This window comes from Filicampus tigris, chromosome 4, assembly GCF_054856515.1.
Source record: "Filicampus tigris isolate MCC_2025a chromosome 4, RoL_Ftig_1.0, whole genome shotgun sequence".
Classification (NCBI taxonomy): Eukaryota; Metazoa; Chordata; class Actinopteri; order Syngnathiformes; family Syngnathidae; genus Filicampus; species Filicampus tigris.
The window spans coordinates 28,744,262-28,771,962 of record NC_141220.1 but is presented as its reverse complement, the minus strand read 5'-3'; the positions used below and the strand labels follow the sequence as shown (position 1 = coordinate 28,771,962).

General features: G+C 47.3%; 2 protein-coding genes across 7 annotated transcripts in view; one reads left to right on the top strand and one right to left on the bottom strand.

The window, feature by feature from the left end:
• Positions 1 to 27,701, top strand: part of LOC147149325 (voltage-dependent calcium channel subunit alpha-2/delta-4-like) — a 49,790-nt gene that overhangs the window by 6,873 nt on the left and 15,216 nt on the right. Inside the window, exons 6-39 of one of the 6 annotated variants that reach the window (XM_086027957.1) lie at positions 6 to 137; positions 986 to 1,046; positions 1,658 to 1,808; positions 1,907 to 1,981; positions 2,709 to 2,798; positions 2,891 to 3,004; positions 3,082 to 3,160; positions 3,437 to 3,570; positions 3,745 to 3,762; positions 4,016 to 4,093; positions 5,059 to 5,139; positions 5,242 to 5,316; positions 5,894 to 5,980; positions 6,070 to 6,141; positions 7,033 to 7,094; positions 7,605 to 7,672; positions 7,771 to 7,816; positions 8,582 to 8,679; positions 8,765 to 8,855; positions 8,917 to 9,009; positions 9,086 to 9,207; positions 10,355 to 10,423; positions 17,843 to 17,904; positions 18,340 to 18,354; positions 18,461 to 18,505; positions 18,723 to 18,785; positions 19,270 to 19,340; positions 19,750 to 19,828; positions 20,156 to 20,208; positions 20,730 to 20,785; positions 21,421 to 21,441; positions 21,536 to 21,653; positions 21,808 to 21,928; positions 22,026 to 22,103. In XM_086027957.1, the coding sequence (XP_085884083.1) occupies positions 6 to 137; positions 986 to 1,046; positions 1,658 to 1,808; positions 1,907 to 1,981; positions 2,709 to 2,798; positions 2,891 to 3,004; positions 3,082 to 3,160; positions 3,437 to 3,570; positions 3,745 to 3,762; positions 4,016 to 4,093; positions 5,059 to 5,139; positions 5,242 to 5,316; positions 5,894 to 5,980; positions 6,070 to 6,141; positions 7,033 to 7,094; positions 7,605 to 7,672; positions 7,771 to 7,816; positions 8,582 to 8,679; positions 8,765 to 8,855; positions 8,917 to 9,009; positions 9,086 to 9,207; positions 10,355 to 10,423; positions 17,843 to 17,904; positions 18,340 to 18,354; positions 18,461 to 18,505; positions 18,723 to 18,785; positions 19,270 to 19,340; positions 19,750 to 19,828; positions 20,156 to 20,208; positions 20,730 to 20,785; positions 21,421 to 21,441; positions 21,536 to 21,653; positions 21,808 to 21,928; positions 22,026 to 22,103 (2,678 nt within the window). Of the gene's footprint in view, positions 1 to 5; positions 138 to 985; positions 1,047 to 1,657; positions 1,809 to 1,906; positions 1,982 to 2,708; positions 2,799 to 2,890; positions 3,005 to 3,081; positions 3,161 to 3,436; positions 3,571 to 3,744; positions 3,763 to 4,015; positions 4,094 to 5,058; positions 5,140 to 5,241; positions 5,317 to 5,893; positions 5,981 to 6,069; positions 6,142 to 7,032; positions 7,095 to 7,604; positions 7,673 to 7,770; positions 7,817 to 8,581; positions 8,680 to 8,764; positions 8,856 to 8,916; positions 9,010 to 9,085; positions 9,208 to 10,354; positions 10,424 to 17,842; positions 17,905 to 18,339; positions 18,355 to 18,460; positions 18,506 to 18,722; positions 18,786 to 19,269; positions 19,341 to 19,749; positions 19,829 to 20,155; positions 20,209 to 20,729; positions 20,786 to 21,420; positions 21,442 to 21,535; positions 21,700 to 21,775; positions 21,929 to 22,025; positions 22,104 to 27,701 lie in introns of all 6 variants that reach the window. The other 5 variants (XM_086027954.1, XM_086027955.1, XM_086027958.1 and 2 more) reach the window with 5 other exon arrangements.
• LOC147149326 (leucine-rich repeat and transmembrane domain-containing protein 2-like) lies at positions 11,169 to 17,084 on the bottom strand. The gene is made up of 4 exons (XM_086027960.1): positions 16,777 to 17,084; positions 14,359 to 14,448; positions 12,930 to 13,577; positions 11,169 to 12,517 (listed from the first exon to the last, which is right to left on the bottom strand). Exons 2-4 carry the CDS (start codon positions 14,402 to 14,404, stop codon positions 12,039 to 12,041), a joined length of 1,173 nt encoding a protein of 390 aa, XP_085884086.1. The 5' UTR covers positions 14,405 to 14,448; positions 16,777 to 17,084; the 3' UTR covers positions 11,169 to 12,038.

The window sequence follows — 27,701 nt, the reverse complement described above, 5'->3', positions numbered from 1 at the left end:
GGCAGACCCCAACATCCTCAACGCCGTCTACAACTCGGAGGCCCTCAACGACGTCTTCATGGGCAACTTCCTCAAGGACCCAACGCTGACATGGCAATACTTCGGCAGCTCCGCCGGCTTCTTCAGGATCTACCCTGGTAAGAGACCGACGGGTTGTTTCTGCTGCATGCGCCACATGTACGCATCCGCTCCAAACTTGGCACTTGAGGGCTGCTTTTTTATTTTTTTTATTTTTTTTTAATTTGTGGACAAATAGGCCTGGTCATTCATCGATGAAGTAAAACAAACTAATAAAGTGTATAAAAGTAGTAAAACGGAAGCAAAATAAATACAATGAAATAAGCATTTGAAAAAAAGGCTTTTATTGCGTTATTCATAATTTACATCATTGAAATTTAAAAATTGTTTAATTAACTAAAAATAATGAATACGTCAGTAAAAGATATTAAATTAATGAATACAATAAATGTAAAAAAAATGAGTAAAATAATTCATTTCAATAATAAATTAAATTCAGATTTTTTTATTTGTATTTTGTGATAATTAATCAATTATGTTTGGTAAAGAAGGTTGCAATTCTATGAAAATTCATCTCCACTATGAGAAAAAAAAATATCATGCTCCCAAAAAATCTGTATTATTGTCAACGTGAATTCATTCTTATGTTGTCATTATATTATTTAGGATTCATTATAATTAATTAAAACCAATGAATTAACCTATTCATTAAAAGAAATTTGGGTCATAAATTAATGACTGGATTATAGGAATTCATTCTTATTTTGCTATCATATCTATCGATCTATCTATCTATATATGTGGTTGATTTGAATGAAAATAATAATAATTGCTGCGTGACAGGAATGATCTCTTGTGTTGCTGTTTTCGGAGTTAATTGTAGCACAATGACAAAATTGTCCCCTAATTCGCCTCCTCGTTAGCAGCCGTTAGCTTAGCATTGTCAACCACGCGTTTGTCGTTCCAGGCATCAAATGGACGCCGGACAGCAACGGCGTGGCCGCCTTCGACTGCAGGAACCGAAACTGGTGACTTTTTCTATTTGCAAATTTACGCCAAAATGCCCTCCACTCAAACGTGCATCCGTACCTCATCAAGTGGCCCAAAGCAGGCAGCAAAATGTAACGTGTCACCTAGAAGTCATCCTGGCACCGAAAGTCTTGCTAAGATTCCGACTCTTTTGTTTCCCCCAAAATATTGTGTCATTTTCACACATTTGAATGTGTTTCAAGCGGCGTTCAAATGACGGTGAATCCCTGCGTACAGGCGGAAGCAGGAAAAGTAGTCCTTTGGTGCCCTCTTCTTGCATCTTGTTGCCTTGGAACAATGTTGCCGTCAGCTAAGGAGTTTCCGTTGGACAAAAGTAGCGCTTTGCCGACATCTTCTGACACCACATTGTTGCCGGGGAACAACTAAGTGAGCTTAGGATCTCTGTTTGGACATAAGTAGTGCTTTGCCGCCACGCCACGCCGGCTCAGCGCCAAGGAAGCGTGTTGAAAGTGTCGAGGAGTTTCATTGAAGTCAAAGTAGCGCTCGACCGGCATCCTGTGGCAGACGCGGACAATTGAAGGAAGGAACCGATTCCGTTTGTCACTTAGCGTCGGGCCGTCTTGCGCGCGTGTGTGCGTGCGTCCGTCAGGTACATCCAGGCGGCCACGTCGCCCAAGGACATCGTCATCATGGTGGACATCAGCGGCAGCATGAAGGGCTTGAAGATGACCATCGCCAAGCACACCATCAACACCATCCTCGACACGCTGGGAGAGAACGACTTTGTCAACGTCATCGCGGTGAGACGCGCGCGCCCGCCCGCCCGCCCGCCGCACGCCCGCGCACATGCACGCGCGCGCCACCCTCAGCTTTTGTGTGTGCGTGTGTGTGTGCGTAGTACACGGATTACGTGCGCTACGTGGAGCCGTGCTTCAAAGGAACTCTGGTCCAAGCCGACCTGGACAACAGGGAGGTAACCGGAGGTCTCCGCCGTCAACGACACCCACGCACACAAACACACGCGCGCAGGTGTACGCAAGCCAGCGCACGCGCAGATTAACACGCGGGGGGGCACACGCAGATATACATAATGCATATAATACACACAAACGCAACCATGCACATACACAAACACATGACACACACACACACACACATTGACAACGCGTAATGAAGACAATGATGAACGTACACGTAAAAAAAAAACCCACCAAACCACAATGACACCCACACGCACACGCACCCGCACAAATGAATAAACACACACACACGTATATACATAAACATGGTGAATGTAGACAAAAAAAACGCAAAACGCAACGACTCACAGATCCCAAAAAAACCCACAAAGATGCACACAAACACACGCTCGCATACACAGGTGAATACACACACACACACACACACACACACACACACACACGTACAAGAAACACAATGATGAACTACACGAAAACACAACAACACACACATATACGTAAACATAATGAATGTAGAAAAAAAAAACACAACAAGCCACACAGACAAAAAAACCACAAAGACACACGCAAAACAATTACACAAATGATGCACGTACACACAGAAGAAAAAAAAGCAAAGAAAGAAAGAAAAGGGCCCCAGTGACACACGCAGAGGCCCAGAAGCAGGCAAACGCGTCTCGCGTGACTTGACGTATGTCGTATGTTGCGTGCGTGTGTCAGCACTTCAAGACGCTGGTGCAGGAGCTTCACGTCAAAGGAGAAGCAAAACTCAAGAAGGCCATGAAAGAATCCTTCAAGATCCTCAATGAGGTGGGCCGCGTCTTTGACATCGCGCGCGAACGCGGCGGAATAAGGCAGTAATGCGGGCGTGCGCGCGCGCGCGTGTGCGTGTGTGTGTGTAGGCGCGCGTTTTGGGTCAGGGCAGCATGTGCAACCAGGCCATCATGCTGATCACCGACGGCGCCATGGAGGACTTTGAGTCCGTCTTTGAGGAGTTCAACTGGCCCGAGCGCAGGGTCAGCGCAAAGTCGCTCGCCCTCGTTGAAAAAAAAAAAAAAACATTGCGTCACCTCAGCCGCTTTCCCCTTCTCAGGTGCGCGTCTTCACGTATCTGATTGGCCGAGAGATGACGTTCGCCCAAAACACCAAGTGGATCGCCTGCAACAACAAAGGTCAAAAGGCTCCGCCTGCGCCTGCGCCTGCGTTTGTCGAAGTGCGTGCGCAGTCCTGAGTGCGTGCGTGTGCGTGTGTCGTTCGGCTCCAAGTATCGGTGGCTGCTATCGGCCTCCTTCCCGTGTAGCGATACCTTGAAGTGAGGCCAGTATCTGGTCGCCCGTCCCGGGTCGCAAGCGTTTTGGAAAGTGGGTTTGGGGATTCCTTTCAGGGTGACGGTTTGAGGCTGACGCCGGCGTGCCTTTGCGTGCCTTTGCGTGCGTGCGCGTGCGCAGGCTACTACACGCACGTGTCGACGCTGGCCGACGTGCAGGAGAACGTGATGGAGTATCTGCACGTGCTGAGTCGGCCCATGGTCATCAACCACGATCACGACATCATCTGGACCGAGGCCTACATGGACACCGTGGTGAGAGCGACCCCCCCCCCCCCCCCCCAGCGGGCCACCCCCCTCCCCCCTCATACAAGCCACGGTGGGCCTGGCGCCCCCCTCGGCACCGCCTCCGTCCCCTTCATCTTCATCTTGCTTTTTTTCCATCTTCATCCTCATCGTCATCGTTCCTCCTCCTCTTCCTGCCGTCAGCTTCCCAAAACCACGGAGGTAAACGTGCTCTTGGCACTCGGCACCTTTTGGGGATGCGCGTGCGCGCGTGCGAGCCTGCGTCTTTGTACGAGCTGTCTGTTCTTGTCTTTTCTCCAAATCCTGTGTGTTTTTTGCATGCGCGTGTGTGAGAGGATTTTGGAAATGCGTCAAAGTCCTCCTCCCCGCTTTGCCGCTCGTCCCCAGCGTCCGCGTTGTCGGTCGGCCCGGCTCGTGTCGCTTTCTAACGTTGTTGTCGTTGCGGCGGCGTCAGCTGTTCAGCACCAAGGCGCAAAGTCTGCTGCTGATGACGTCGGTGGCCATGCCCGTCTTCAGCAAGAAGAAGGAGACGGTCAGTCGCGCCTTTTGTCAGCGTCGTGCGCTCGCTCGTGTTTTTGCCGTGTCGTTCATCGCGGGTCACGTCGCCAAAGACCAACAGTCGGTCTTCGCACACATTCAACTTGTTGAGCAAAAGGTTCGGGTTTCAAGCCTGCGTTGGGTTTTTATTAGCCTTTCAAATGAGCGTTTCCAACTAGGGTTAGGGTTTCAAATCAGGGTTTTTTTTTAACCGGGATTAGGGTTTCAAAGTAGGGCTTTGAGATTCCAAGTAGGGTTTTAAACTTGGATTAAAGATGAATTTGCAATTTCTTTGATTTATTTCCACAAAATTCTGTCAATTTGGTCATTCGGGTCTGGGTTTTATTAGCCTTTCAAATCAAGATGTCAAACCAGGATTAGGGTTTCAATTTTTTCAATTGGGGTTTTAAAATAGGTAGGCTTCGCATTTCAAATTAGGATTTTAAATTTGGCTAGGTTTGCAAACTAGGGTTAGGGTATGAAAGTTGGGTTTTTAAGATACTGTTAGGGTTCAAAGTAGGGTTTTAAACTCGGGTTAGGGTTTCAAATTACAGTTAAAAATGAGATTTATGGTATTTCAAATGATATTTCAAACTAGGGTTAGGGTTAGAATTTCAAATAGTGATTTTTAAAGTAGAGGTTGTGTTTCAATGAGGGTTTCAAACTAGGGTTAGGGTTTCAAATGATGATTTTGAAAGTAGAGTTAGGGTTTCAAATTAGGGTCTCAAACTACAGTTAAAAATGTTGATTAGTGTTTTAAACAGGGTTAGGGATTCAAATTCAGATTTGAAGACTAGATTAGTGTTTTCAACAACTGGAAGTGTTACAAACTTGGCTTTCAAATTAGAGTTAGGATTTCAAGCCAGGGATGGATGTCCACCCAAAGTTTGTCTGTGAAAGTAAGGTCCCAAGTCAGAGTTAAGGTTGGAAGCGCTAAAGTGTTTTGTTGCGTGTGTGCAGCTGTCGCACGGCATCCTGCTGGGCGTGGTGGGCACCGACGTTCCCCTCATGGAGGTCATGAAGCTGGCGCCCCGCTACATGGTGGGTCCGCTTGCACGCCCGCGTGCTCGTCCTCGTCCTCGCCCTCGCCCTCGCCCTCGCCCTCGTCCTCATCCTCTTTTTCGTTTGTTTGCGGCTCCTCAGCTGGGCGCCCACGGCTACGCCTTCCTCATCACCAACAACGGCTACATCCTGGCGCACCCCGACCTCCGACCTCTGGTGACCTCATTGTGCACTGGACACAAACCTTTTCTTGCAATAATACACACGTACATTTTCTTTTTCCAAACTTCCAAATGGCATTTGTTCATTCCACACACCAACACATTTTCCAAAATCCCACGGTAATTATTGATCAAAGTTTCATTTGATTCAAAGAATCTTGAAATTTGGGGGAACATATTTTACACTTTCAAATGTAAAATTGGACTTTTGTAAAAGAGGAACCAATTACCAAATTGACAGAAATTGGGTGAAATTCAAATAAATCAAATAAATTGCACATTCATCCGGAACCCTAGTTTGAAACCCTACTTTGGAACCCTACCAATATAGTTTAAAGCCCTACTTTGAGAGCCTAACTTTGTTTTTAAAACCCAACATTGGAAGCCTAACCCTAGTTTGATACCCTGCTTCTAAACCCTAACTCTCGTTGAAATACCCTATTTTGAAACCATAACTCTAGCTTGAAACCCTACTTTTTACCCCCTCCCTAGTTTCGAACCTTGTTTTGAAACTTTAACTGTAGTTTAAATGCAGCTGAAATGGAGTCATGTGTGGTGCGTGTTGTTTGCAGTACAAGGACGGCAAGAAGCTGAAGCCCAAGCCCAACTACAACAGCGTGGATCTCTCCGAGGTGGAGTGGGAGGATGCCGACGAGACGGTAACCGCGGCGACGGCGAGTGACGCCATTCCCGCTGGGGAGGCACACGTTTCCAGACTGACCGCGTGCGCCTTTTGTGTGGCGCGCAGCTGCGGACGGCCATGGTGCGGGGCGAGACGGGGAGCCACACGCTCAACATCCGCGCGTCGCTGGAGAACGGGGTGAGCGCGCCCACACACGCACGCACATATGCTGCGCTTCTCGATTATTTTCTGTGACACCCCCGGCCCAGGAAGAACAACATATTTTGCTCCGCCCTCCAACTGTCTGCCACAACTATAAATAGTATCATTTGTCTATAAAAATTCACACCTCGGCATAACATTGCAGCCCAACGCACATGAAAGAAAACACCAAAATCTAACTCTGCTGAGTAACTTCCCTCACATTGTTTGTACTCCCTGGGCACATTCTGACAATCACGGTGCCACTGCCACCTACTGCAGTGGATGTGCAATGACACTTTTTTCTAGTAAACGCTCCCCTCCCTGGAATCGCACCGCAACCCGTCTCCAAGGGGGAGCCGCCCCCTTATTTGAGACAAACTGCTGTATCGAGAAGTGATGCCACTGACGGCCATCTTGCGTTGCCACTCGCTAAGCGCACCTATCTTGAATGCGTTGATTTCCCTGCAGCGGTTTCACGTTATTTCCGGACTCCGCGGCGAAAATGCCACCGTGTGTGGCGTACGCTTCGCTTGTTGCAGAAAGTCTGGGAGAAGTGCTACATTCACATTTCATCCGTAAGAGCTAAGGGTGGCAACGTAAAATGGCTGCCCTCCGTGTGGCTTCAGCCACCAGGAACTAAATTGTTAGTCCATCATCCATACATTGGTCCCGCCACAGCAGAAAAAAAAAAGAGACGCAAAAAGGACTCGGACCGCCTGTGAGCTGAAGCGGAAACAAATTGCTTCCTTTCGTTTTGCCGAATGCGCAAGTCCAACCCGGCAGGTTTGGACGTGCTTTTGACCCTTTTTTTTTTTTGTGGTGTGGCACCCAGAAAAAACACTGACTCGTAACAATGCAATCTCTTGTTGTGTCCGACATGAGCAGAGGAGACCTCTCTTCCTGGCCAACCAATATTTCTACACCAACATCGACGACACTCCCTTCAGGTAAGATCGTTTTAGATACGAGTGAGCCAATGTTTGGAAATGGATGGCGCAAAATTGGTGAAAAAGAGGCGGTTTTAAACCAATCCCAGCTGACGTTGACTCCAAAACTGAACAAAACACCAAGACAAGTCCACCTCGTGTATTTAGGCAAACCACCTCATGTTCGTAAAGAATGCAAAATGCCATGGACAGGCTCACGAATAGCAGTGCTGCAGCGCTCTTCCCCTTTAAACAATGGATATAGAACACAAAGGGTGGAGCAACACATACGGGTTGGCAGATTTTAAACACTCATATGCTTTATCATTTGCGAGCAACGGATAATATTAAGGCCCAAGCCCAATGGCAAAAAAAATCTGACTAGTTGATTATAACTGCCGACACAAAAGTAGTCAACGACAGTGTGTGTGTTTGTATTGTACATAGTTGAAAAGTTGCTGAACGTGTTGTGATTGAGGCAGATCCACTAGAAGGAATCACGGTGCAACTTCTCTTTGTGTATGCGCGTAGCTTTGGCATGGTGTTGACCCGAGGTCACGGGCAGCTCATGTTCGTGGGAAACGTGTCGGTGGAAGAAGGTAAGATGAATGACCCACAATGCATTGCGGCAATTCCGCTCACTTCACCTTTCGTCAGGCAACGCTCGAGTGGTGAACTTTGACCTTTGCGCCCACAGGGCTGCATGACCTGACCTCTCCCGACCTCAGCATCGCGTCCGAGTGGTACGATTGCAGGATTTCTTCAATTTCTTCCGCCGTTTCTTTGCTAAAGTTCCATCAATTAAAAGCATTCATTCATTCATTCATTTTTTAAATGAATTCATCCTATTCAATGATTTATTAGTTCATTCATTGTAAATAATTGAATATAAATGTTAGTAAAATAAAGAAATTAGCAGAGCTGGGCGCTTGACCCTTTTTTGCCGGACAGTCCACCGTCCGCGACCTGGCAACCCTCCGTCCTTATTCATAAAAATTCTCATCCTCCGTCCTCCTTCCCAAAAATGGGCATCCGTCCGGGGCGGAGGTGGCGGACCGTTCCGCCACGGGACGGAATGCCCAGCTTTGTAAGTTAGTACTTTGATTTGATTTACAACTGAACACTTTCAAATGCAAACATAATTGTGGCATATTCCAAATGATACGAAAGTTGCGTTAGCTTGACGCTAATGTCTATGGGAAACTGAATGGCAATGCTAGCGGCCAGCTTTGCAAATGCATTACATCTGTTGCTATCTACAGTACTGTACTTGAAATCCTCTAACGTGATAACCGGACATAAATTAACGCTCAGCGGCAATGAAATACGCCTGGTTAGCGTTCTTGCTATCCGTGGCTCGCTGACTTCCTGTTGTCGGAAAACAAGCCACAGGAACAACTAAAGGTGCAAAATGAATAGTCGGCTACTTCGTTTCAGTCGCAGCGCAGCAAAACCCAACATGGCGCACTCTCGCATTGTCTGATGTTTGGCGTCAACTTGTGTGTCAGGACGTACTGCGAGACGGACATCGACCCCGCCCACCGCAAGTACTCGCAGCTGCAGGCGGCCGTCCGCTACCTGCTGGGCAAGGAGCCCGACCTGGAGTGTAAGTGGCCGGCGCGTCGCCGCCGCACGTGTCACCCGTGAAGACCCACGTGTGAATATTTTCCCTGTTCCGTGACGGCGCCAAGGCGACGAGCTGCTGCTGCAGCAAACCTTGTTCGACGCGGTGGTGACGGCGCCCATGGAGGCTTACTGGAACGCCATCATGCTGGACGACAGGTGGGCGTCAGGCACAAAGCGCGGCGCGCCCGAGCCCCAACGCTCACGCGTGCGCTCACAGGGTGGAGCCCGGCTTGGAGACGGCCTTCCTGGGCACGCGCGCTGGCCTGATGAGGATCGCGAGATACGCCGGCGTGGAGACGCGCGTGGCAAAGTGAGGAGAGGTCCTGCCGCGATGGCGGCGCCCGCGTCACACGCCGCGTGACCCACCTGTGTTTTGCACGTCCCAGAAAGTTCCTGACCGCCGCCGACAAGGACAACCTGTTCACGATAGACCACTTCCCGCTATGGTACCGACTGGCCGTGGAGAACCCGCCGGGAAGTTTCTTCTACTACCCCGTCAACGACAAAGGTCACCAGGCTCTTTTCGCATCTTGCCGTGCTGACACCGACATACATGCGCGTTCTTGTCATGTCGTCATTGTCACACATGTGTGTTCTTTGTGTTGTTGCTCTCGTCCCCCACGTGTCTTCCTGTCATGTCGTTATTGTCATACATCCATGTATGTTGTATGTCACGCTCTTATCATGTTATTCGTCACTGTTAAAATGGTTTGACGTTGTGGTGTCATGTTGTCATACCTGTTGCCATGTGCTTGTCATGTTGTTCTGGCCCCACATGTATGATATTTTGCTGTTGTCAACATGACAACATACGTACATTCATGTTGTTGTCACGCTGTTATCGTCAGTGACACTTGTTTGATGATGTCATGTCACATGTTGTGGTCGTGTTCTTGTCATGTGGTCAACTTGTCACCGTCATTGTGTTATGCTCTTGCCATGATCTTGTCATGTCGTCATCGCCGTGCATACATGTACGTTGTTGTCGTCGTTGTCGTGATTATCGCGGGGGGAGGGCCCAAACGCAGGAGGAAAAAAATCACGTGTAATATTACGGATTTCATGAAAGAAAAACAAAAAGGCAAACAAGGCACCGGTTGAAGTCCAAAAACGACAAGGATCGAAGGACGAAACAAATGCTCGGGAAAAAGGACTCGGACTTGGCGCTGACAGCGGCAACAGACAAATGACCGTTGACAACTGACGACGAACCGACAAGGACTGAAAGACGGCGGGCCACTAAATACAGACAAGTTGACGATACAACGAGGAACACCTGGACAAGACACAGAGGGTAGGAGGGAGCCGGTTGGCTAACGCCAGGGACCGGGATGACCAGCACAGGTGGACTCAATGACTCAACGAGAGACGGACAAGGAACGCAATTAAAAACAAGAAACTCAAGTCAAAAAACAGACTCAGAGAGAGACAGACGAGGACAGTCACGTCCTTAACACGTTATAGATCATGTGGTCAAGTTACTGTCATACATGTTGCTGTCCTGTAGTTTTTGTCCCACACGTGTGTTGTCATGTCATTGTTTTTGTCACTGTCGCATTTCTATGTTGTCGTCATGTCTTTGTCATGTTGTCATTGTCACACATGCGCTTATCGTGTTATTTGTTCAAATGTGTCTTTGTTGTTGCCGTTTGCAGGCGTGAAATACGTGGTGGCCGCCACGTCGGTCACCGTGTCGGCGCAAGGAAAGACGGCCGTGGCCGGAGGTCAGTTCTCCCTCCTCGAAAAATTCATCTGGAAGTCATGTGGCTTTTGTTTGTTGTTGTTATTGTTGTTTTCATTCACACGCAGCTCATGTTGGTTCACTGGTCCAGTGTTCGCTTTTGTGTTTGACAAACATTCAGAGTGGACCCAAAGTCAGCTGGCAAAGATAACCTTAAGCCTGTTGGGACAAAAGTACGCTTGTGTACGCGTGTCATATCAACGAGACTTGACTGCTTCCTGGCAATTTGCTTCTTCTTGCACAGCTTGGCAAAAATGCACAAATCTAAGAAGTCATCCTTTTTGAAATGTGCTCTTGTTGGGCTCCAAAGTGAAATGGTGTAAAATGACACAGTGATTTGCGCTTCCCCGCCTTTGCGAATATCGGTCGAGCCAACGGGGGCTGTCAAACCATTTGCCCCATCAATTCAAAACCATTCTGATCCATTCAAATAAATCAGGACAAAAATTGGTTCCAGTGATGAATGTGGTCAATAAACCATTCCAAATGCTAACAAAATGACTTCCCATGTTGAGTGGAAGTAAACATTTGACCACAAGTGTCTCCAAAAATCAAGCAGAGCTTAGATGTGTGTTTGCTTCCAACTTTACGACAAGTTGGATTCTTGGCCACCGGCGCATCCTGCGCCGATGCCCATCATCAAGCTGCTCCGTGTTCTTGATTGGTTCAAAACCTCGACTGGTCCAACTTTTTGGGAGAAGAAAAGTCAGTTGAGACTAATCGCTTTTATTGAGGAAGCCATTTATGAAGATTTGATCAGGTGTGACAACAACAGGGATTTTTTTTTGCGTGCTTGTAGTCAGCGCAGCTGGTGCTGTTTGAAGCTGTAGTAGCTCAATCTGGGCTCTAGGTGGCAGTGTTGCTCATGGGTCAGAGTCGAGATTCAGATGGGAGGTGTTGGAATTGTCCACTCATTGCCTGCTCGCTCATCACTACGCCGTTTTTTGTTTTTTTTTATAGTGGACCTAATCCAATCCAATCCATTTTATTTCTATAGCACATTTGAAAAACAATGCTGTTACAAAGTGCTGCACATATGTTTGTGATATCACAACCAATGAGTAAGAAATAAAATAAATACATAACAAAACAACTAAATACATAAAATGAAATTAAAACACACAGAGGACCACACAATCCACGCCGTGGTGGTAAAAGCCAGAGAATAAAAGTGGGTCTTAAGACGAGACTTAAAACACTGGACTGGGGAGGCCCTTCGAATATGGAGGGGCAGAGCATTCCACAGTCTGGGGCCAACCACTGAAAGGTTCATCTTTGTCTCCACAAGAAGGTGCTGGCCCCCTGACTTCAAACCTGTAAACCTTAATGAGGTCAGCAATATAGTTTGGGGCCAGCCGCCTTGATCGTTCCCGATTCGCGAGGAGGGAATGAGTGAATGAGTTCGCACACATTTGCTGGAGTCAGAGTCAGCCCAGCCCATTACGCCCTACTCACTATGTAGGGATGTTTATGTAGTGGACGTTATCGTTTACACTGAGGCTGAAACGATTCATCAAACGCTCCTGGATTACTATCGTGGGATTTTTATTCAGTGGACTATAGAGTTGAGTCATGTTGATGATGGATGAACAGACATGTTAGAAGCTGCTGATGCGGTACCCGTGCACCACGCGGTCCTCTTTGGGCGGCGTCTCCTCGGGCGGTTGCCCGTCTTCGGGCTCGCCGTCCAGTCCGGACCGGGCCATGAGCGGCTCTCCGCGGCTCTTCAGGTGCCTTTGGTAGCGCGCCATGAGCGAGGCGTAGATGCAGCCGTAGGTGGCCGCCACCGCCATCATGATGCACACCGTCCCGCACACCACGCCCGCCACGATCTGCGTGCCGTGAGCCCGTCGGACGCTGGCCGGACGGTAGCGCTGCCGGACGCACTCGTCCGTGCTGCTCTGGCGGCCTGGCGGACACGAGGGGCGGCTCAGGTCTCCTGACGCGGTTTCCCTGGCGGTGGAGTCCCCGGTGGCGCTCCGCACGCACTGGGCGAACATCTCGGCCGGCACCCCGCGGATGTCCCGGCCTAGCAAGTTCCTCGGTAGGCTGCAAGTCATGGCGTCTACCAGACCATCTAAGAAGACAAAGGGGAAAGCGTGGAGTTCATGGAAGCTTCTACAACAGGGTTTTGAACTTCTGGGGAGGAGAAGAGGATTTTCCCCAAGGATTAACTCATAATCTTAACGTTAATTAAACATAATGTTATATAATGAAAGCAAGTGGGCGGGGTTTTACAGGTTCTGGCAAAAACAAAAACAAAAAAATCAAGAATGAATGAATTACTTTCGAAGTTCACGTTAAAAGATATTCTTCCCTCTTGAACTTTGGCTCTTGTTGCTAACTAAAAAAAATATGACTTTGTTATCATAATATTGGGACTTTTTTTTCTCACAAATGGCGTTGGGATTATGAGGATGTCCTTGTAAAAATGTCTCCATGGACCTAAAACATTTGAGACTCCCTGACTTGGAAAATGGGAGGCCTACCTCGGTAGACCATCCACTCCATCCAGTGTTTGAAGGCCCTCATCTTACAGTCGCATTCCCAGGGGTTCCCAGCCAGGAGGAGCTGCTTAAGTGCCATCAGAGGTTCAAAGGTGACCCTCTCCAGGACGGCCAGACGGTTGCTGGCCAGGGACAACCAGGACAGCCTCTGGAGTCCGTCCAGCAAGCCCTTAGGTAGCCAGGGGAGACCGTTGGAAGACAGGTCCAAACCTCGAAGCCACCACAAACCCCTGAAGACTTCCCCGTTCAGGCCCAGGTCCACCACCTTGCTCGTGTTGTCTGCGGTGCTCATGTGCACTCCGAGAAGGTTAGCGGACAAGTTGAGCCAACGCAGGCTGCCCAGATTTGAGAAGGCTCCCGAGTGCAGGCTGGAGATTTGGTTCTGGGAAATATCCAGGACCTCCAGGCTGGTGAGGTTGGTAAAGTCAACGGATGGCAGGGCGGAAAGCTTGTTCTGGCGGAGTCGCAACGTCGCGCAGTCCTGGTCCAGCAGAGGCAGGAGCGGCGTCAAGGCGATCAGCTCCAGACCCGAGCAATCGCTGGTGTTCCCGTCGCAGGTGCACACAGTGGGGCAGCAGCGGCCGGAGCCCAGCAGGACCACCAGAACCAGGATGGGCTTGAGGGCACCGACTGGGAAGCAAACACAAAAGTTCCAAGCTGTAGCCGTACAAATGGGCCTGGCAATCATACCTAACTCAAAATTACGCCACCGTTGCGGATGAAGTCACTGGTTGCCTTTGCACATAAAACCCTGAAAGAAAACTGAAAAGGTGAAAAACAGATTAATCCTGGACTGTAGCTCCACAATTCACTTGTGCGTAGTACGCAGTCTCTCCACGTTTTCAGTGTTTATCTTCAAATGTGGAAAATATTTAGAAACAAATCTCTGAATTCGCTTTGCAGGGTCTTTAAGGATTCTTCAGGCAGAAGGACTAACCTAAGACATCCAGTACAATAGATGGCAGTAAAAAAAAAAGTGAAATGATGCTATTAGCAGGGTCCTGATTTCTAATTGCTCACAAAAGGCATCCCCTAACAATGTAACAATGTCCTGACGTCAACAATGTCCCTCCGCCCAAAGATGGCTTCACCCAATAGGAAGACGAGTGAACGACTTGTTGGCATGCGGCACGCTTGTTTCACTAACCACAGCGGAAAACTACACCAACTCCCTACTCTTGACCGTACCAAGTAACACGCCCACCAAGGCATGCTTTCAAAATCTTACAACTGAAGAAGCCGTTTGGATTCAAGGCGAAACGTCTTCTACAAACAAATTCCTTCAAACTTTGTGGATCCCTCAAAGGGATTTCTAATGGATATTAGTATCGTAGATCATGAATCAATCATTTCCTCATCATTTTATCATCATTGTCACGGTCCTCCACGTGGGCTCTGATAGAAGACGCACCAAGAAGCTCCTGCACGTTTTGTCGGTGATGGTCCAGCCGCCTCATGTCAGCCACGTGGATCACACCAGGGTCCGGTTCAGCAGAACATCCTGTGGAGCACACACAACCAGACTTGAAGATTCCCACATGAGCTGATCGAGACTCGAAGATTCCCACGTGTGCTGATCGAGACTCGAAGATTCCCACGTGAGTTGATCGAGACTCGAAGATTCCCACGTGAGCTGATCGAGACTCGAAGATTCCCACGTGAGTTGATCGAGACTCGAAGATTCCCACGTGAGGTGATCGAGACTCGAAGATTCCCACATGAGCTGATCGAGACTCGAAGATTCCCACGTGAGCTGATCGAGACTCGAAGATTCCCACGTGAGCTGATCGAGACTCGAAGATTCCCACGTGAGCTGATCGAGACTCGAAGATTCCCACGTGAGTTGATCGAGACTCGAAGATTCCCACGTGAGATGATCGAGACTCGAAGATTCACACGTGAGCTGATCGAGACTCGAAGATTCGCACGTGAGTTGATCGAGACTCGAAGATTCCCACATGAGGTGATCAAGACTCGAAGATTCCCACATGAGGTGATCAAGACTCGAAGATTCCCACATGAGCTGATCGAGACTCGAAGATTCCCACGTGAGCTGATCCAGACTCGAAGATTCCCACGTGAGTTGATCGAGACTCGAAGATTCCCACGTGAGTTGATCGAGACTCGAAGATTCCCACATGAGCTTAGTTAAAACGCGTCATCACATGGCACAGTGTTTAAGGAAAAAAAATTTGGCCCCACGTGTCAATCTCAGTCCTAATACATCTTTGGCAATTTCAAGGATTTCGTGCGACTGGAGCCGTTTTCTCACGCAACAATTTCACATCATCTTCCTTTTGCCACGGACTGTTTTCTGCTCGTCCAGAGTGCACTCGCATCGAAGACGTATTCAGTTTATCCACATGCAAAAGGGGCCTGGGTCGGATTTGAAAACGTCCGAATTGTCCTGGTCCCATTCAAATGAGGAAAATGCGATACATGAGTCAATGGGCCAAAAAATTGGAATTGACCTGCAGTCTGGACATAACGACGTGCTACACGTTCAAAATTCCAACTTTGTCTTTGGATCTGATTGTGACGCTACATGCTAATGCTAGCAGCTTGCCACTTCCAGCCGAGAGCCGACCTTGCAATAAATTGGCGGCGGTAATCCTGAAATAAATGGAATAATCCCTGGAAAGCTTTATTCCATTGGCGTGGAGCCTCTGAGTGAGGATCAAGTGCTGGACCAGGTCAAAAATCGGCGACGGACGATTAAAAGCGCCATCAGATTAGAGGATGGAGAAAGAAAAAAAAAATCCACACTTCTTGCCTCGGTGCTCCATTTGGAAGCCGAGCCACTTGAGTCAAGCCGGACGGCGCCCCGAGCTCTTTGCTTTGTGGCTCCTCCGTCTTGCTTTGTCAGCCCGCCACAAAGGCGCCAACATGGCTGCCCGCGGGCGCCGCCACTGAAGCGTGCGGTCCTCAGAAGACGAGCGAAACGTCTGCCAGGCTCAAAAGCGCCAGCAGACGTCGGACGGCACGACTGAATGACGTGGCCACAAAAACGGAGCGGATGCACGATGTGACCGGCCTAATATGATGCCCCTCGAAAAATGATTTATCAGCAGGGGGTTGCAGACTCCCCCTCCCCCCCCACACACACATTTTGCTTGGCAGGGCTGGCGGCGGTTCTGTAACCCTAACCCAATTTGAAACCCTAACCCTAGTTCAAAACCCTAATTTGCAACCCTAATCTGAGTAAAACCTACTTTGAAACCTAACCATAGTTTCAAACCTACTTTGCAACATGATCATCGTTTAAAACCTTATTTTGAAACCCTAACCCTAGTTTGAAATCCTACTTTGAAACCTTAACCCTAATTTGAAACCCTAGTTCAAAACCCTAATTTGAAACCCCAATCCTAGTTTAAAACCCTACTTTGAAAACTAACCATAGTTTAAAACCTTACTTTGAAACCCTAATCCTAGTTTGGAATCCTAATTTGAAACCCTATGCCTACTTTGAAACCCTCACTCTTGTTTACAACTCTGTTTGAAACCCTAACCCTAATTTGAAACCCTACTTGGAAACCGTAACCCTGTTCAAAACCCAAATTTGAAACCTAACCGAAGTTTAATACCTTACTCTTCAACCCTAACCCGAGTTTAAAAGCCTAATTGGCAACCCTGGTGGGGTACGACGCTATAGGGAACCTTTCCAAGCAGACGTCCTTCAATCCCAGCCGGATGGCCTCAGGTGGATGCCACTGCCCTTTTGCCCCCCCCCTCCGCATGCCCCCGGACAGACGTCACGACACACACGACAGACCGGCGTCATGACACACTCACGCTCACACATGACAACGCACACACATCGCACCCTCACCACGCGCTGAAGCGCTTGAGCCTCCAAACAGAAAGTGTTCATCGCGCGCTCGCGCCGGAAGGGTCCACGGGGGAGCTCCAGCGCGGGAAGTGCCGCTCGCCCGGTCAGGTCTTGAGCCACTTGCTGCTGCTGCTTCTTCTGCTGCTGCTGCTGCGGCTCCGACACAGCCGCTCCCGGATGCTCCTCCTGCTAATCCTCTTCATCCTCATCATCACTGCTCTCTCAGCTGCCTCACACACACGCGCGCACACACGCGCACGCGCTCACGCAACCTGCTGCCCGGGGTGAGCGAGCGTCATGTGACTGAGAGAAAGAAAGGAAGGAAGGAAGGAAGGAAGGAGAGGGAGAGAGCGATGCCATATGCTGTCGCGCAGCTGCGCTTGATGGCGTGCGTGTGCGTGCGTGTGCGTGCGTGCGTGCCACACGTGGAGGAAGCAGGAGTGTGCGCGTGTGTGTTTGTCTCAATGACACTAAGCGGCCACTTTTTTGGTTGTTGGAGTGCTGTCAAGCGATTAAAATGTTATAACTAATTAATCGCAAAATATGCCATAATTGATTGCGATTAATCGTATTTTTCAACAGCAATTTTTTTCAAAGCTTGGAACCGACATTTACTTGAGTAAAATTGTGGAATTAATGTGGGGGGAAAAAAATATTCAAAGACTGTTCTAATAGCTTTCTTAGATCCTCGAATACGATTATTTTCCTGGACAATACAACAGTTGAACGATGCGCCAAAGACGTCTAACTGATATGGTATTTGAATTTGGCTTTGCAAAGCGCGTAAAATATTTTGGATTTCTCCAATGAGCAGTCGAGCAACCTTTTTCCAAGTAAAGCTACGTAAAAGTCCATCTTTGCGACAGTGACTGTCGTCCAGGTTTGGCTGCAAAGTGAGCAGAGGTCAGCTGCCACAGGAAGTCAATAAAACGGAGTTCTTTCTTTTTTTTTTTTTTTTTTTTAAACGCGTTGTAACTTTGAAATTCATCTCCATAGTTTAACTTTGACAGCCTTTTGTTTTGACGCCATCACTGACTCTGTGGGTTTGTGTGTGTTCTATTTTTAGCTGTGGGCCTGCAGATGTCCTTGGACTTACTGGAGAAGACTTTCTGGGCCATCACCAAGCAGGTGACTGAGCGCGCGCGCACGCACACACCCACACGCACGCACACACACACAGCTGTTTGTGTGGCAGATGCGAGGTAGGCGGTGCTTAATGAAAGCTGACAGCTTCTGATTACTGACTTCTCTCTTTACTTCCAAAAGGGGGGGAGTGTATTACTACACTAACTTATTCAAATGTGGGGGTCCCCCCCCACATCATACTCGCGGTTTGGCACTCGTTTTATTTTTTTCATGAAAACGCGTATTGGAGGTTTCTCAGTGTTTATTAAAGAATTGTTATCTATATTTTTCATTTGCATTTTTAACTGTAAAAGTTATATCAAGAAGACTTTAATTTCATGTCACGTCTCAGTGCTGCCCCCAGAGGCAAATAGTGACACTACACAAAGGAGCACAACTGAATTTCTAATCATTCCTTGTCTCTTTTTTTCCTATTAGCCGAGCGACACAGACGTGAGTGTTTCCTCCTTTGTGTCTTCAATCGTCTCTTCGCCGCCGTTGGTACAGCGTGTCCCTAATCAATTGACTTTGTTTGTTGACCCCCTTGCGCACACGCCAGTGTTCAAACGTGGAAGGATTGTGTCCCCTCAGCTGTGAAAGCGACGTAAGTCGCGTCACACGGCATGTCACATGACACACTTTTTGGTTCACCACACCTTGTATGAAAAAAGTCCCGTAACCGCTGACATTTGGATTTTGGCCTGTTTTACTGCCGCTTCTCCTCTCTCTCCATCTCCGCTGTTTTGGTCATTGAAATGCATCTTTGACAAAGGCGTCACGTGACCCGCCGTTGCCATGACGCTGACGTGATGTCCTTTCAGGATCTGAGGTGTCTGTTGGTGGACAACCACGGGTTCATCCTGCTGTCCAAGGAGAGGAAGGAGGTGAGAGGTCAAAGGTCACAGGTCAAAGTGAGGAGGATTATTTCCGGTGGGCGGCGGCAAAAAAAAGCAACATCTGGATGATGAGGCAGGATTTGCTCGCCTACTTGTTAGCGCTGGATCAGCCGAAGGACCTTCGCGCTCACCTTCAACGCTGACCGCACACACACGCACGAGTGTTCGCGCCGATGGAATGCGATGTCATCATGTCATCATTTGATTGGTTAGGGTGACAGCTGGCCATCTCACAGAAGATTAACCTCGGCCATTAACACACACACGCACGCACAAACCCCCCCCCCCCCACACACACACACACACGAGTTAAGATTACCAAAACACGTTATTCACCGCCATCATCGTATTAAGTCCACAAAATAATTCAATTCTATCAAAAATCAAGTGTTTTTCTACTTACGGATGCTGACAAATTGCCGATTTTGACGTTTTGACGCCGCTTGGCCTTTTTCTTTTCTTTTTTTTTCAGGTGGGTCGCTTCATGGGTGAGGTGGATGGTGCTGTCATGGCAACGCTCATCAAGATGGGAATGTACAAAAAGTCAGTTTCCGTGCAAAGGCGCCCGCACATACACACACACACACACACACGCAGGCTTGAATTGTGACTTACTCTTAAAAGATTTCAAATTCTTCATGGAAAAAATAAAAAACTTTTTTCTTTAAAGAAAAACACAATTTTTTCAGGGTGAGTACCTATTTTCAATTTTAAAAGATGTATTTAAAAAGTTTTTATTATTATTTTTGTCAACTTCTACCACTCAAAAAAATCCGACCTTATTCTTATGAGATTCTGAATTTTTCATATAATGATGATATATATATATATATATATATATTTTTTTTTTTTTCTTGTTTTAATTATGTTTGCGTGTGCGTGGGCTGTGCGCGCGCGTGTGCAATTCGTGGCCGCGTTATTGTTGACGCAATGTCCGGCGTTGCGTTTGCAGAGTGTCGCTGTTCGACTACCAGGCCATGTGCAAGAACAGCCATCATCACGCCAGCAGCGCTCCCAGGCCTCTGCTCAGCGTCAGTGCGCCGCGCCACACAAACATTCCAACGCAAAATTCAAGAAATTCCAAAGAGCACGCAACGCGACACGCGCACACGCGGCGCTGTCGGCTCCTCGACGCATCCCGACTCAAAAGTACAAAATGAAAGGGCTGATGAATGATGAGCTGAAAACATCCCGGTGTACCTAATAAATTGTCCGAGGAGCCCAGTTTGGTGTTGAAGCCTTGCGAGCGGCTGGTGGAAATTCGTTTGCGACTGTTGACTCTTTGTGATGGAAGCTGGCAATGTTGACTGTTGTTTTTGTTGTTGTGGTTGTTGTTGTTGTTGTTGTTGTGGCTGCAGCCATTCTACAACCTGGCGGCCATCGTCCGGTGGATCTTTTCCAACGCGCTCATGTGAGGAACCAGAATGTTTTTTCTGCCCACTCTTGTCCTTCCGTCAAACCAGTCACTTGGATGATAGACAGCCGAGACCTGCATTTGCTTCGCTTCACTAATTCACTGACTTTTTATCTAATTGAAAAAAAAAAATTATTCGTAATATATGTTTTGTTTTTTTTTTCGTTTATTTTTGAGGGAGATTTTAGTGGAGATTTTATATTCAAGATTTTTTTATGTTTGTAAACAAAATATTTTTTTCCAATGCAATTATGATGAGCTTCCGTTAAATGCAGATTTTCGCTCTCTGGCTGTTTCACGACAGCCTGAGCGTATTTGTCGCATCTTTTGATCACCAAAAACTTTCTTCATTGAAGAATTCATCTCCTTTGCCCTCCTCGACTGAGGTGCCATCCCTTGACTGGCTTGATGGTCGCTGTCAACAATGTCTCATCTCGTCTAAAACGACGTCATCGAGCGTAACGTCTGCCTTTGGACTTTGTGGAGTAAAATTTGTCCGTATGTGTGTGTCTCCCAAGGTTCATGTTGGACTTCAACCTGTGCGGTTTGTGGCACTCGGATTACTTCGTGGACGGTAATCGATCAATCTTCATCATGCTACGATAATACAGATGTGCCTTGACATACGAGCGGAATGTGTTCCATGACCATGCTCATAACTCGAAGAAAAAAAAAAAAAAGAAAACACACAAATCATCTTTCCACATTGACATGAAATGAAGCCCTGACCCCTCCAAAAAATGTTTGTTTGTTTTTTAATTAAGAAGACGAGCAATTTCCAATATTGTTCCTTCTAAAAAACATTATGAAACATACTGCAAAGAATTCAAGAGTTGTATTTGGTGCGGCAATTCAATTCTGTGTGCTGCTCCTTGTGGTGTGCCTGCCTTGGCCACCAGGAGGCAGTATTTCACACGTCAACACCAACCAACAAGATGAAGGCGACACTCCAACTCGCTAAATTGCTGTAATACAATTCTACGCAGAGGATAAAGAAGATCTAATTGCGTGTCTATTTTTGTGAAGTGAGCTGGCTTGACCGCTCGTGTCTCAAGCCAGTGCTGTATTCCAAAGAAAAAAAAAAACAGTTCTGTAGGGGGTGTTCTTGTGTGCTTCTTGTCATCACTATATTCATGTTTTGCAACAATGACAACATCATCATCATCATCATCATCCATGCGACCATCATCATCATCACCATCATTTCAGCCAAGGCTGGATATCACACCTGTGAGTTCAACATCGACATAACATCAGCACACCACCTGCTGGATTTGATTGTATTTCTATGCACGTGTGTGTGCGTGTGCGCGTGCGTGCGCAGCTCACAAGCAGAAGAAGGTGGAGGCTCTGGTTCCGTGCGAGACGGCTTATCCTGGCTTCTTGTACGACGTGTCCGTCAAGGAGGCAAACAGCATCATCAAATGCGGACGCTGCCAAAAGTACACAGCAAAATCCCCATTGCGTCCTTTTAGAAACACAACCTCAGTCAGTTCTTTGCTCAACACGTAGGCCTACTACGCAGCTGTATTTGAATATGGCTCATAAGCGAGTGTCGTGCCAGTTTTTGGGCGTTTGCCTGTGTCGCCTTGGCAGGATGTTTGTGGTGCAGCGGGTCCCGGACAGCAACTTGCTGGTGGTGGTGACGGAGGCCAACTGCGACTGCTCCCGCCAGTACGGCGCCATCCCGCTGGAGCCCAAAGAGATCAAATATATCCTTTGGCCGCTCAGGCCTGCGGCGCCGCCACCTACTGGCCGCCTCACGCAAAGCGACAGCTCGGCGCCACTTTTTCCTTGACGGCAGCCAACATAACGCCACCGTCAAGTGCAACCGGATGAAGTCGCAGAAAGTGCGCAGGCGACCCGAGTCTTGCCACGCCTACCACCCCAAGGTCAGGCTCCGATTGGCCGGATTCGAGCGCCAACTTTTGCACACATTTCTTTGCGTATTTGACGTTTCGTAGCATTTTGCTCGTCGACGATTTATTCCTCTGAAAGATTCAGATATATATAAACCCTAATCCTAGTTGGAAACCCTAACCCTAGTTGGTAACCCTAATCCTAGTTTGAAAACCAAGTGGGTAACACTAACCCTAGTTTAAAACCCTAGTTGGAAACCCTAACCCTTGTTGGTAACCCTAACCCTAGTTTGAAATCCTAGTTGGAAACCCTAACCCTAGTTTATTACCCTACTTTGAAACCCTAACCCTAGTTTGAAACCCTACTTTGAAACCCTAACCCTAGTTTGAAACCCTAACCCTAGTTGGTAACCCTAACCCTAGTTTGAAAACCCCAAACCAAGTTTGAAACCCGAGTTGCTAACTGTAACCCTACTTTGCAACCCTAGTTGGAAACCCTAACCCTAGTTTGTAACCCTAACCCTAGTTTGAAACCCAAACTAGGGTTAGGGTTTTCAACTAGGGCGTCAAACTAGGGTTAGGGTTTTCAACTAGGGTTTCAAACAAGGGTTAGGGTTTCCAACTAGGGTTTCAAACTAGGGTTAGGGTTACCAAATAGGGTTTCAAACTAGGGTTAGGGTTTCCAACTAGGGTTTCAAACTAGGGTTAGGGTTACCAACTAGGGTTTCAAACTAGGGTTAGGGTTGCCAACTAGGGTTTCAAACTAGGGTTTGGGTTACCAAATAGGGTTTTAAACTAGGGTTAGGGTTTCCAACAAGGGGTTTCAAACTAGGGTTAGGGTTTCCAACTAGGGTTTCAAACTAGGGTTAGGGTTACCAACTAGGGTTAGGGTTACGAAATAGGGTTTTAAATTAGGGTTAGGGTTTCCAACTAGGGTTTCAAATTCGGGTTAGGGTTTCCAACTAGGGTTTCAAAGTAGGGTTACAGTTAGCAACTCGGGTTTCAAACTTGGTTTGGGGTTTTCAAACTAGGGTTAGGGTTTCCAACTAGGGTTAGGCTTTCCAACTAGGGTTTCAAATTAGGGTTAGGGTTTCCAACTAGGGTTTCAAACTAGGGTTAGGGTTAGCCACTTGGGTTTCAAACTAGGGTTAGGGTTACCAACTAGGGTTTCTAACTAGGGCTAGGGATTCCAACTAGGGTTTCAAACTAGGGTTAGGGTTACCAACTAGGGTTTCAAACTAGGGTTAGGGTTTCCAACTAGGGTTAGGCTTTCCAACTAGGGTTTCAAAGTAGGGTTAAGGTTTCCAACTAGGGTTTCGAACTAGGGTTAGGGTTAGCCACTTGTGTTTCAAACTAGGGTTAGGGTTACCAACTAGGGTTTCAAACTAGGGTTAGGGTTTTCAACTAGGGTTTCAAACTAGGGTTAGGGTTTTCAACTAGGGTTTCAAACTAGGGTTAGGGTTAGCCACTTGGGTTTCAAACTAGGGTTACCAACTAGGGTTTCTAACTAGGGTTAGGGTTTCCAACTAGGGTTTAAAACTAGGGTTAGGGTTACGAAATAGGGTTTTAAACTAGGGTTAGGGTTATCAACTAGGGTTAGGGTTTCCAACAAGGGTTTCAAACTAGGGTTAGCGTTATCAACTAGGGTTAGGGTTTCCAACTAGGGTTTCAAACTAGGGATAGGGTTTCCAACTAGGGTTTCAAACTAGGGTTAGGGTTTCCAACTAGGGTTTCAAACTAGGGTTAGGGTTAGCCACTTGGGTTTCAAACTAGGGTTAGGGTTACCAACTAGGGTTTCTAACTAGGGCTAGGGTTTCCAACTAGGGTTTCAAACTAGGGTTAGGGTTACCCATTTGGGTTTCAAACTAGGGTTAGGGTTTCCAACTAGGGTTAGGGTTTCCAACTAGGGTTTCAAACTAGGGTTAGGGTTAGCCACTTGGGTTTCAAACTAGGGTTAGTGTTAACAACTAGGGTTTCTAACTAGGGCTAGGGATTCCAACTAGGGTTTCAAACTAGGGTTTGGGTTACCCATTTGGGTTTCAAACTAGGGTTAGGGTATTCAACTAGGGTTAGGGTTTCCAACTAGGGTTTCAAACTAGGGTTAGGGTTCCCAGCTAGGGTTTCAAACTAGGGTTAGGGTTTCCAACTAGGGTTTCAAACTAGGGTTAGGGTTACCAACTAGGGTTTCTAACTAGGGCTAGGGTTTCCAACTAGGGTTTCAAACTAGGGTTAGGGTTAGCCACTTGGGTTTCAAACTAGGGTTAGGGTTTCCAACTAGGGTTAGGGTTTCCAACTAGGGTTTCAAACTAGGGTTAGGGTTAGCCACTTGGGTTTCAAACTAGGGTTAGGGTTACCAACTAGGGTTTCTAACTAGGGCTAGGGTTTCCAACTAGGGTTTCAAACTAGGGTTAGGGTTCCCAACTAGGGTTTCAAACTAGGGTTAGGGTTCCCAACTAGGATTTCAAACTAGGGTTAGGGTTACCAACTAGGGTTTCAAACTAGGGTTAGGGTTACCAACTAGGGTTAGGCTTTCCAACTAGGGTTTCAAAGTAGGGTTAGGGTTTCCAACTAGGGTTTCGAACTAGGGTTAGGGTTAGCCACTTGTGTTTCAAACAAGGGTTAGGGTTACCAACTAGGGTTTCAAACTAGGGTTAGGGTTACCAACTAGGGTTTCTAACTAGGGCTAGGGTTTCCAACTAGGGTTTCAAACTAGGGTTACCAACTAGGGTTTCTAACTAGGGTTAGGGTTTCCAACTAGGGTTTCAAACTAGGGTTAGGGTTACCCATTTGGGTTTCAAACTAGGGTTAGGGTTATCAACTAGGGTTAGGGTTTCCAACAAGGGTTTCAAACTAGGGTTAGGGTTATCAACTAGGGTTAGGGTTTCCAACTAGGGGTTAAAACTAGGGTTAGGGTTTCCAACTAGGGTTAGGCTTTCCAACTAGGGTTTCAAAGTAGGGTTAGGGTTTCGAACTAGGGTTTCGAACTAGGGTTAGGGTTAGCCACTTGTGTTTCAAACAAGGGTTAGGGTTACCAACTAGGGTTTCAAACTAGGGTTAGGGTTACCAACTAGGGTTTCTAAATAGGGCTAGAGTTTCCAACTAGGGTTTCAAACTAGGGTTAGGGTTACCCATTTGGGTTTCAAACTAGGGTTAGGGTTTCCAACTAGGGTTAGGGTTTCCAACTAGGGTTTCAAACTAGGGTTAGGGTTAGCCACTTGGGTTTCAAACTAGGGTTAGGGTTACCAACTAGGGTTTCTAACTAGGGCTAGGGTTTCCAACTAGGGTTTCAAACTAGGGTTAGGGTTCCCAAATAGGGTTTCAAACTAGGGTTAGGGTTACCAACTAGGGTTTCAAACTAGGGTTAGGGTTTCCAACTAGGGTTAGGCTTTCCAACTAGGGTTTCAAACTAGGGTTAGGGTTTCCAACTAGGGTTTCGAACTAGGGTTAGGGTTTTCAACTAGGGTTTCAAGCTAGGGTTAGGGTTTCCAACTAGGGTTTCAAACTAGGGTTAGGGTTTTGAACTAGGGTTTCAAACTAGGGTTAGGGTTACCAACTAGGGTTTCAAACTAGGGTTAGGGTTTCCAACTAGGGTTAGGCTTTCCAACTAGGGTTTCAAAGTAGGGTTAGGGTTTCCAACTAGGGTTTCGAACTAGGGTTAGGGTTAGCCACTTGTGTTTCAAACAAGGGTTAGGGTTACCAACTAGGGTTTCAAACTAGGGTTAGGGTTTTCAACTAGGGTTTCAAACTAGGGTTAGGGTTAGCCACTTGGGTTTCAAACTAGGGTTACCAACTAGGGTTTCTAACTAGGGTTAGGGTTTCCAACTAGGGTTTCAAACTAGGGTTAGGGTTACCCATTTGGGTTTCAAACTAGGGTTAGGGTTATCAACTAGGGTTAGGGTTTCCAACAAGGGTTTCAAACTAGGGTTAGGGTTATCAACTAGGGTTAGGGTTTCCAACTAGGGTTTCAAACTAGGGTTAGGGTTAGCCACTTGGGTTTCAAACTAGGGTTAGGGTTACCAACTAGGGTTTCTAACTAGGGCTAGGGTTTCCAACTAGGGTTTCAAACTAGGGTTAGGGTTACCCATTTGGGTTTCAAACTAGGGATAGGGTTTCCAACTAGGGTTTCAGACTAGGGTTAGGGTTAGCCACTTGGGTTTCAAACTAGTGTTAGGGTTACCAACTAGGGTTTCTAACTAGGGCTAGGGTTTCCAACTAGGGTTTCAAACTAGGGTTAGGGTTCCCAACTAGGGTTTCAAACTAGGGTTAGGGTTACCAACTAGGGTTTCAAACTAGGGTTAGGGTTTCCAACTAGGGTTAGGCTTTCCAACTAGGGTTTCAAACTAGGGTTAGGGTTTCAAACTAGGGTTAGGGTTTCCAACTAGGGTTTCAAACTAGGGTTAGGGTTAGCCACTTGGGTTTCAAACTAGGGTTAGTGTTACCAACTAGGGTTTCTAACTAGGGCTAGGGATTCCAACTAGGGTTTCAAACTAGGGTTTGGGTTACCCATTTGGGTTTCAAACTAGGGTTAGGGTATTCAACTAGGGTTAGGGTTTCCAACTAGGGTTTCAAACTAGGGTTAGGGTTCCCAGCTAGGGTTTCAAACTAGGGTTAGGGTTTCCAACTAGGGTTTCAAACTAGGGTTAGGGTTACCAACTAGGGTTTCTAACTAGGGCTAGGGTTTCCAACTAGGGTTTCAAACTAGGGTTAGGGTTAGCCACTTGGGTTTCAAACTAGGGTTAGGGTTTCCAACTAGGGTTAGGGTGTCCAACTAGGGTTTCAAACTAGGGTTAGGGTTAGCCACTTGGGTTTCAAACTAGGGTTAGGGTTACCAACTAGGGTTTCTAACTAGGGCTAGGGTTTCCAACTAGGGTTTCAAACTAGGGTTAGGGTTCCCAACTAGGGTTTCAAACTAGGGTTAGGGTTAGCCACTTGGGTTTCAAACTAGGGTTACCAACTAGGGTTTCAAACTAGGGTTAGGGTTTCCAACTAGGGTTTCAAACTAGGGTTAGGGTTACCCATTTGGGTTTCAAACTAGGGTTAGGGTTATCAACTAGGGTTAGGGTTTCCAACAAGGGTTTCAAACTAGGGTTAGGGTTAGCCACTTGGGTTTCAAACTAGGGTTACCAACTAGGGTTTCAAACTAGGGTTAGGGTTTCCAACTAGGGTTTCAAACTAGGGTTAGGGTTACCCATTTGGGTTTCAAACTAGGGTTAGGGTTATCAACTAGGGTTAGGGTTTCCAACAAGGGTTTCAAACTAGGGTTAGGGTTATCAACTAGGGTTAGGGTTTCCAACTAGGGTTTCAAACTAGGGTTAGGGTTTCCAACTAGGGTTTCAAACTAGGGTTAGGGTTACCCATTTGGGTTTCAAACTAGGGTTAGGGTCATCAACTAGGGTTAGGGTTTCCACCAAGGGTTTCAAACTAGGGTTAGGGTTATCAACTAGGGTTAGGGTTTCCAACTAGGGTTTCAAACTAGGGTTAGGGTTTCCAACTAGGGTTTCAAACTAGGGTTAGGGTTAGCCACTTGGGTTTCAAACTAGGGTTAGGGTTACCAACTAGGGTTTCTAACTAGGGCTAGGGTTTCCAACTAGGGTTTCAAACTAGGGTTAGGGTTACCCATTTGGGTTTCAA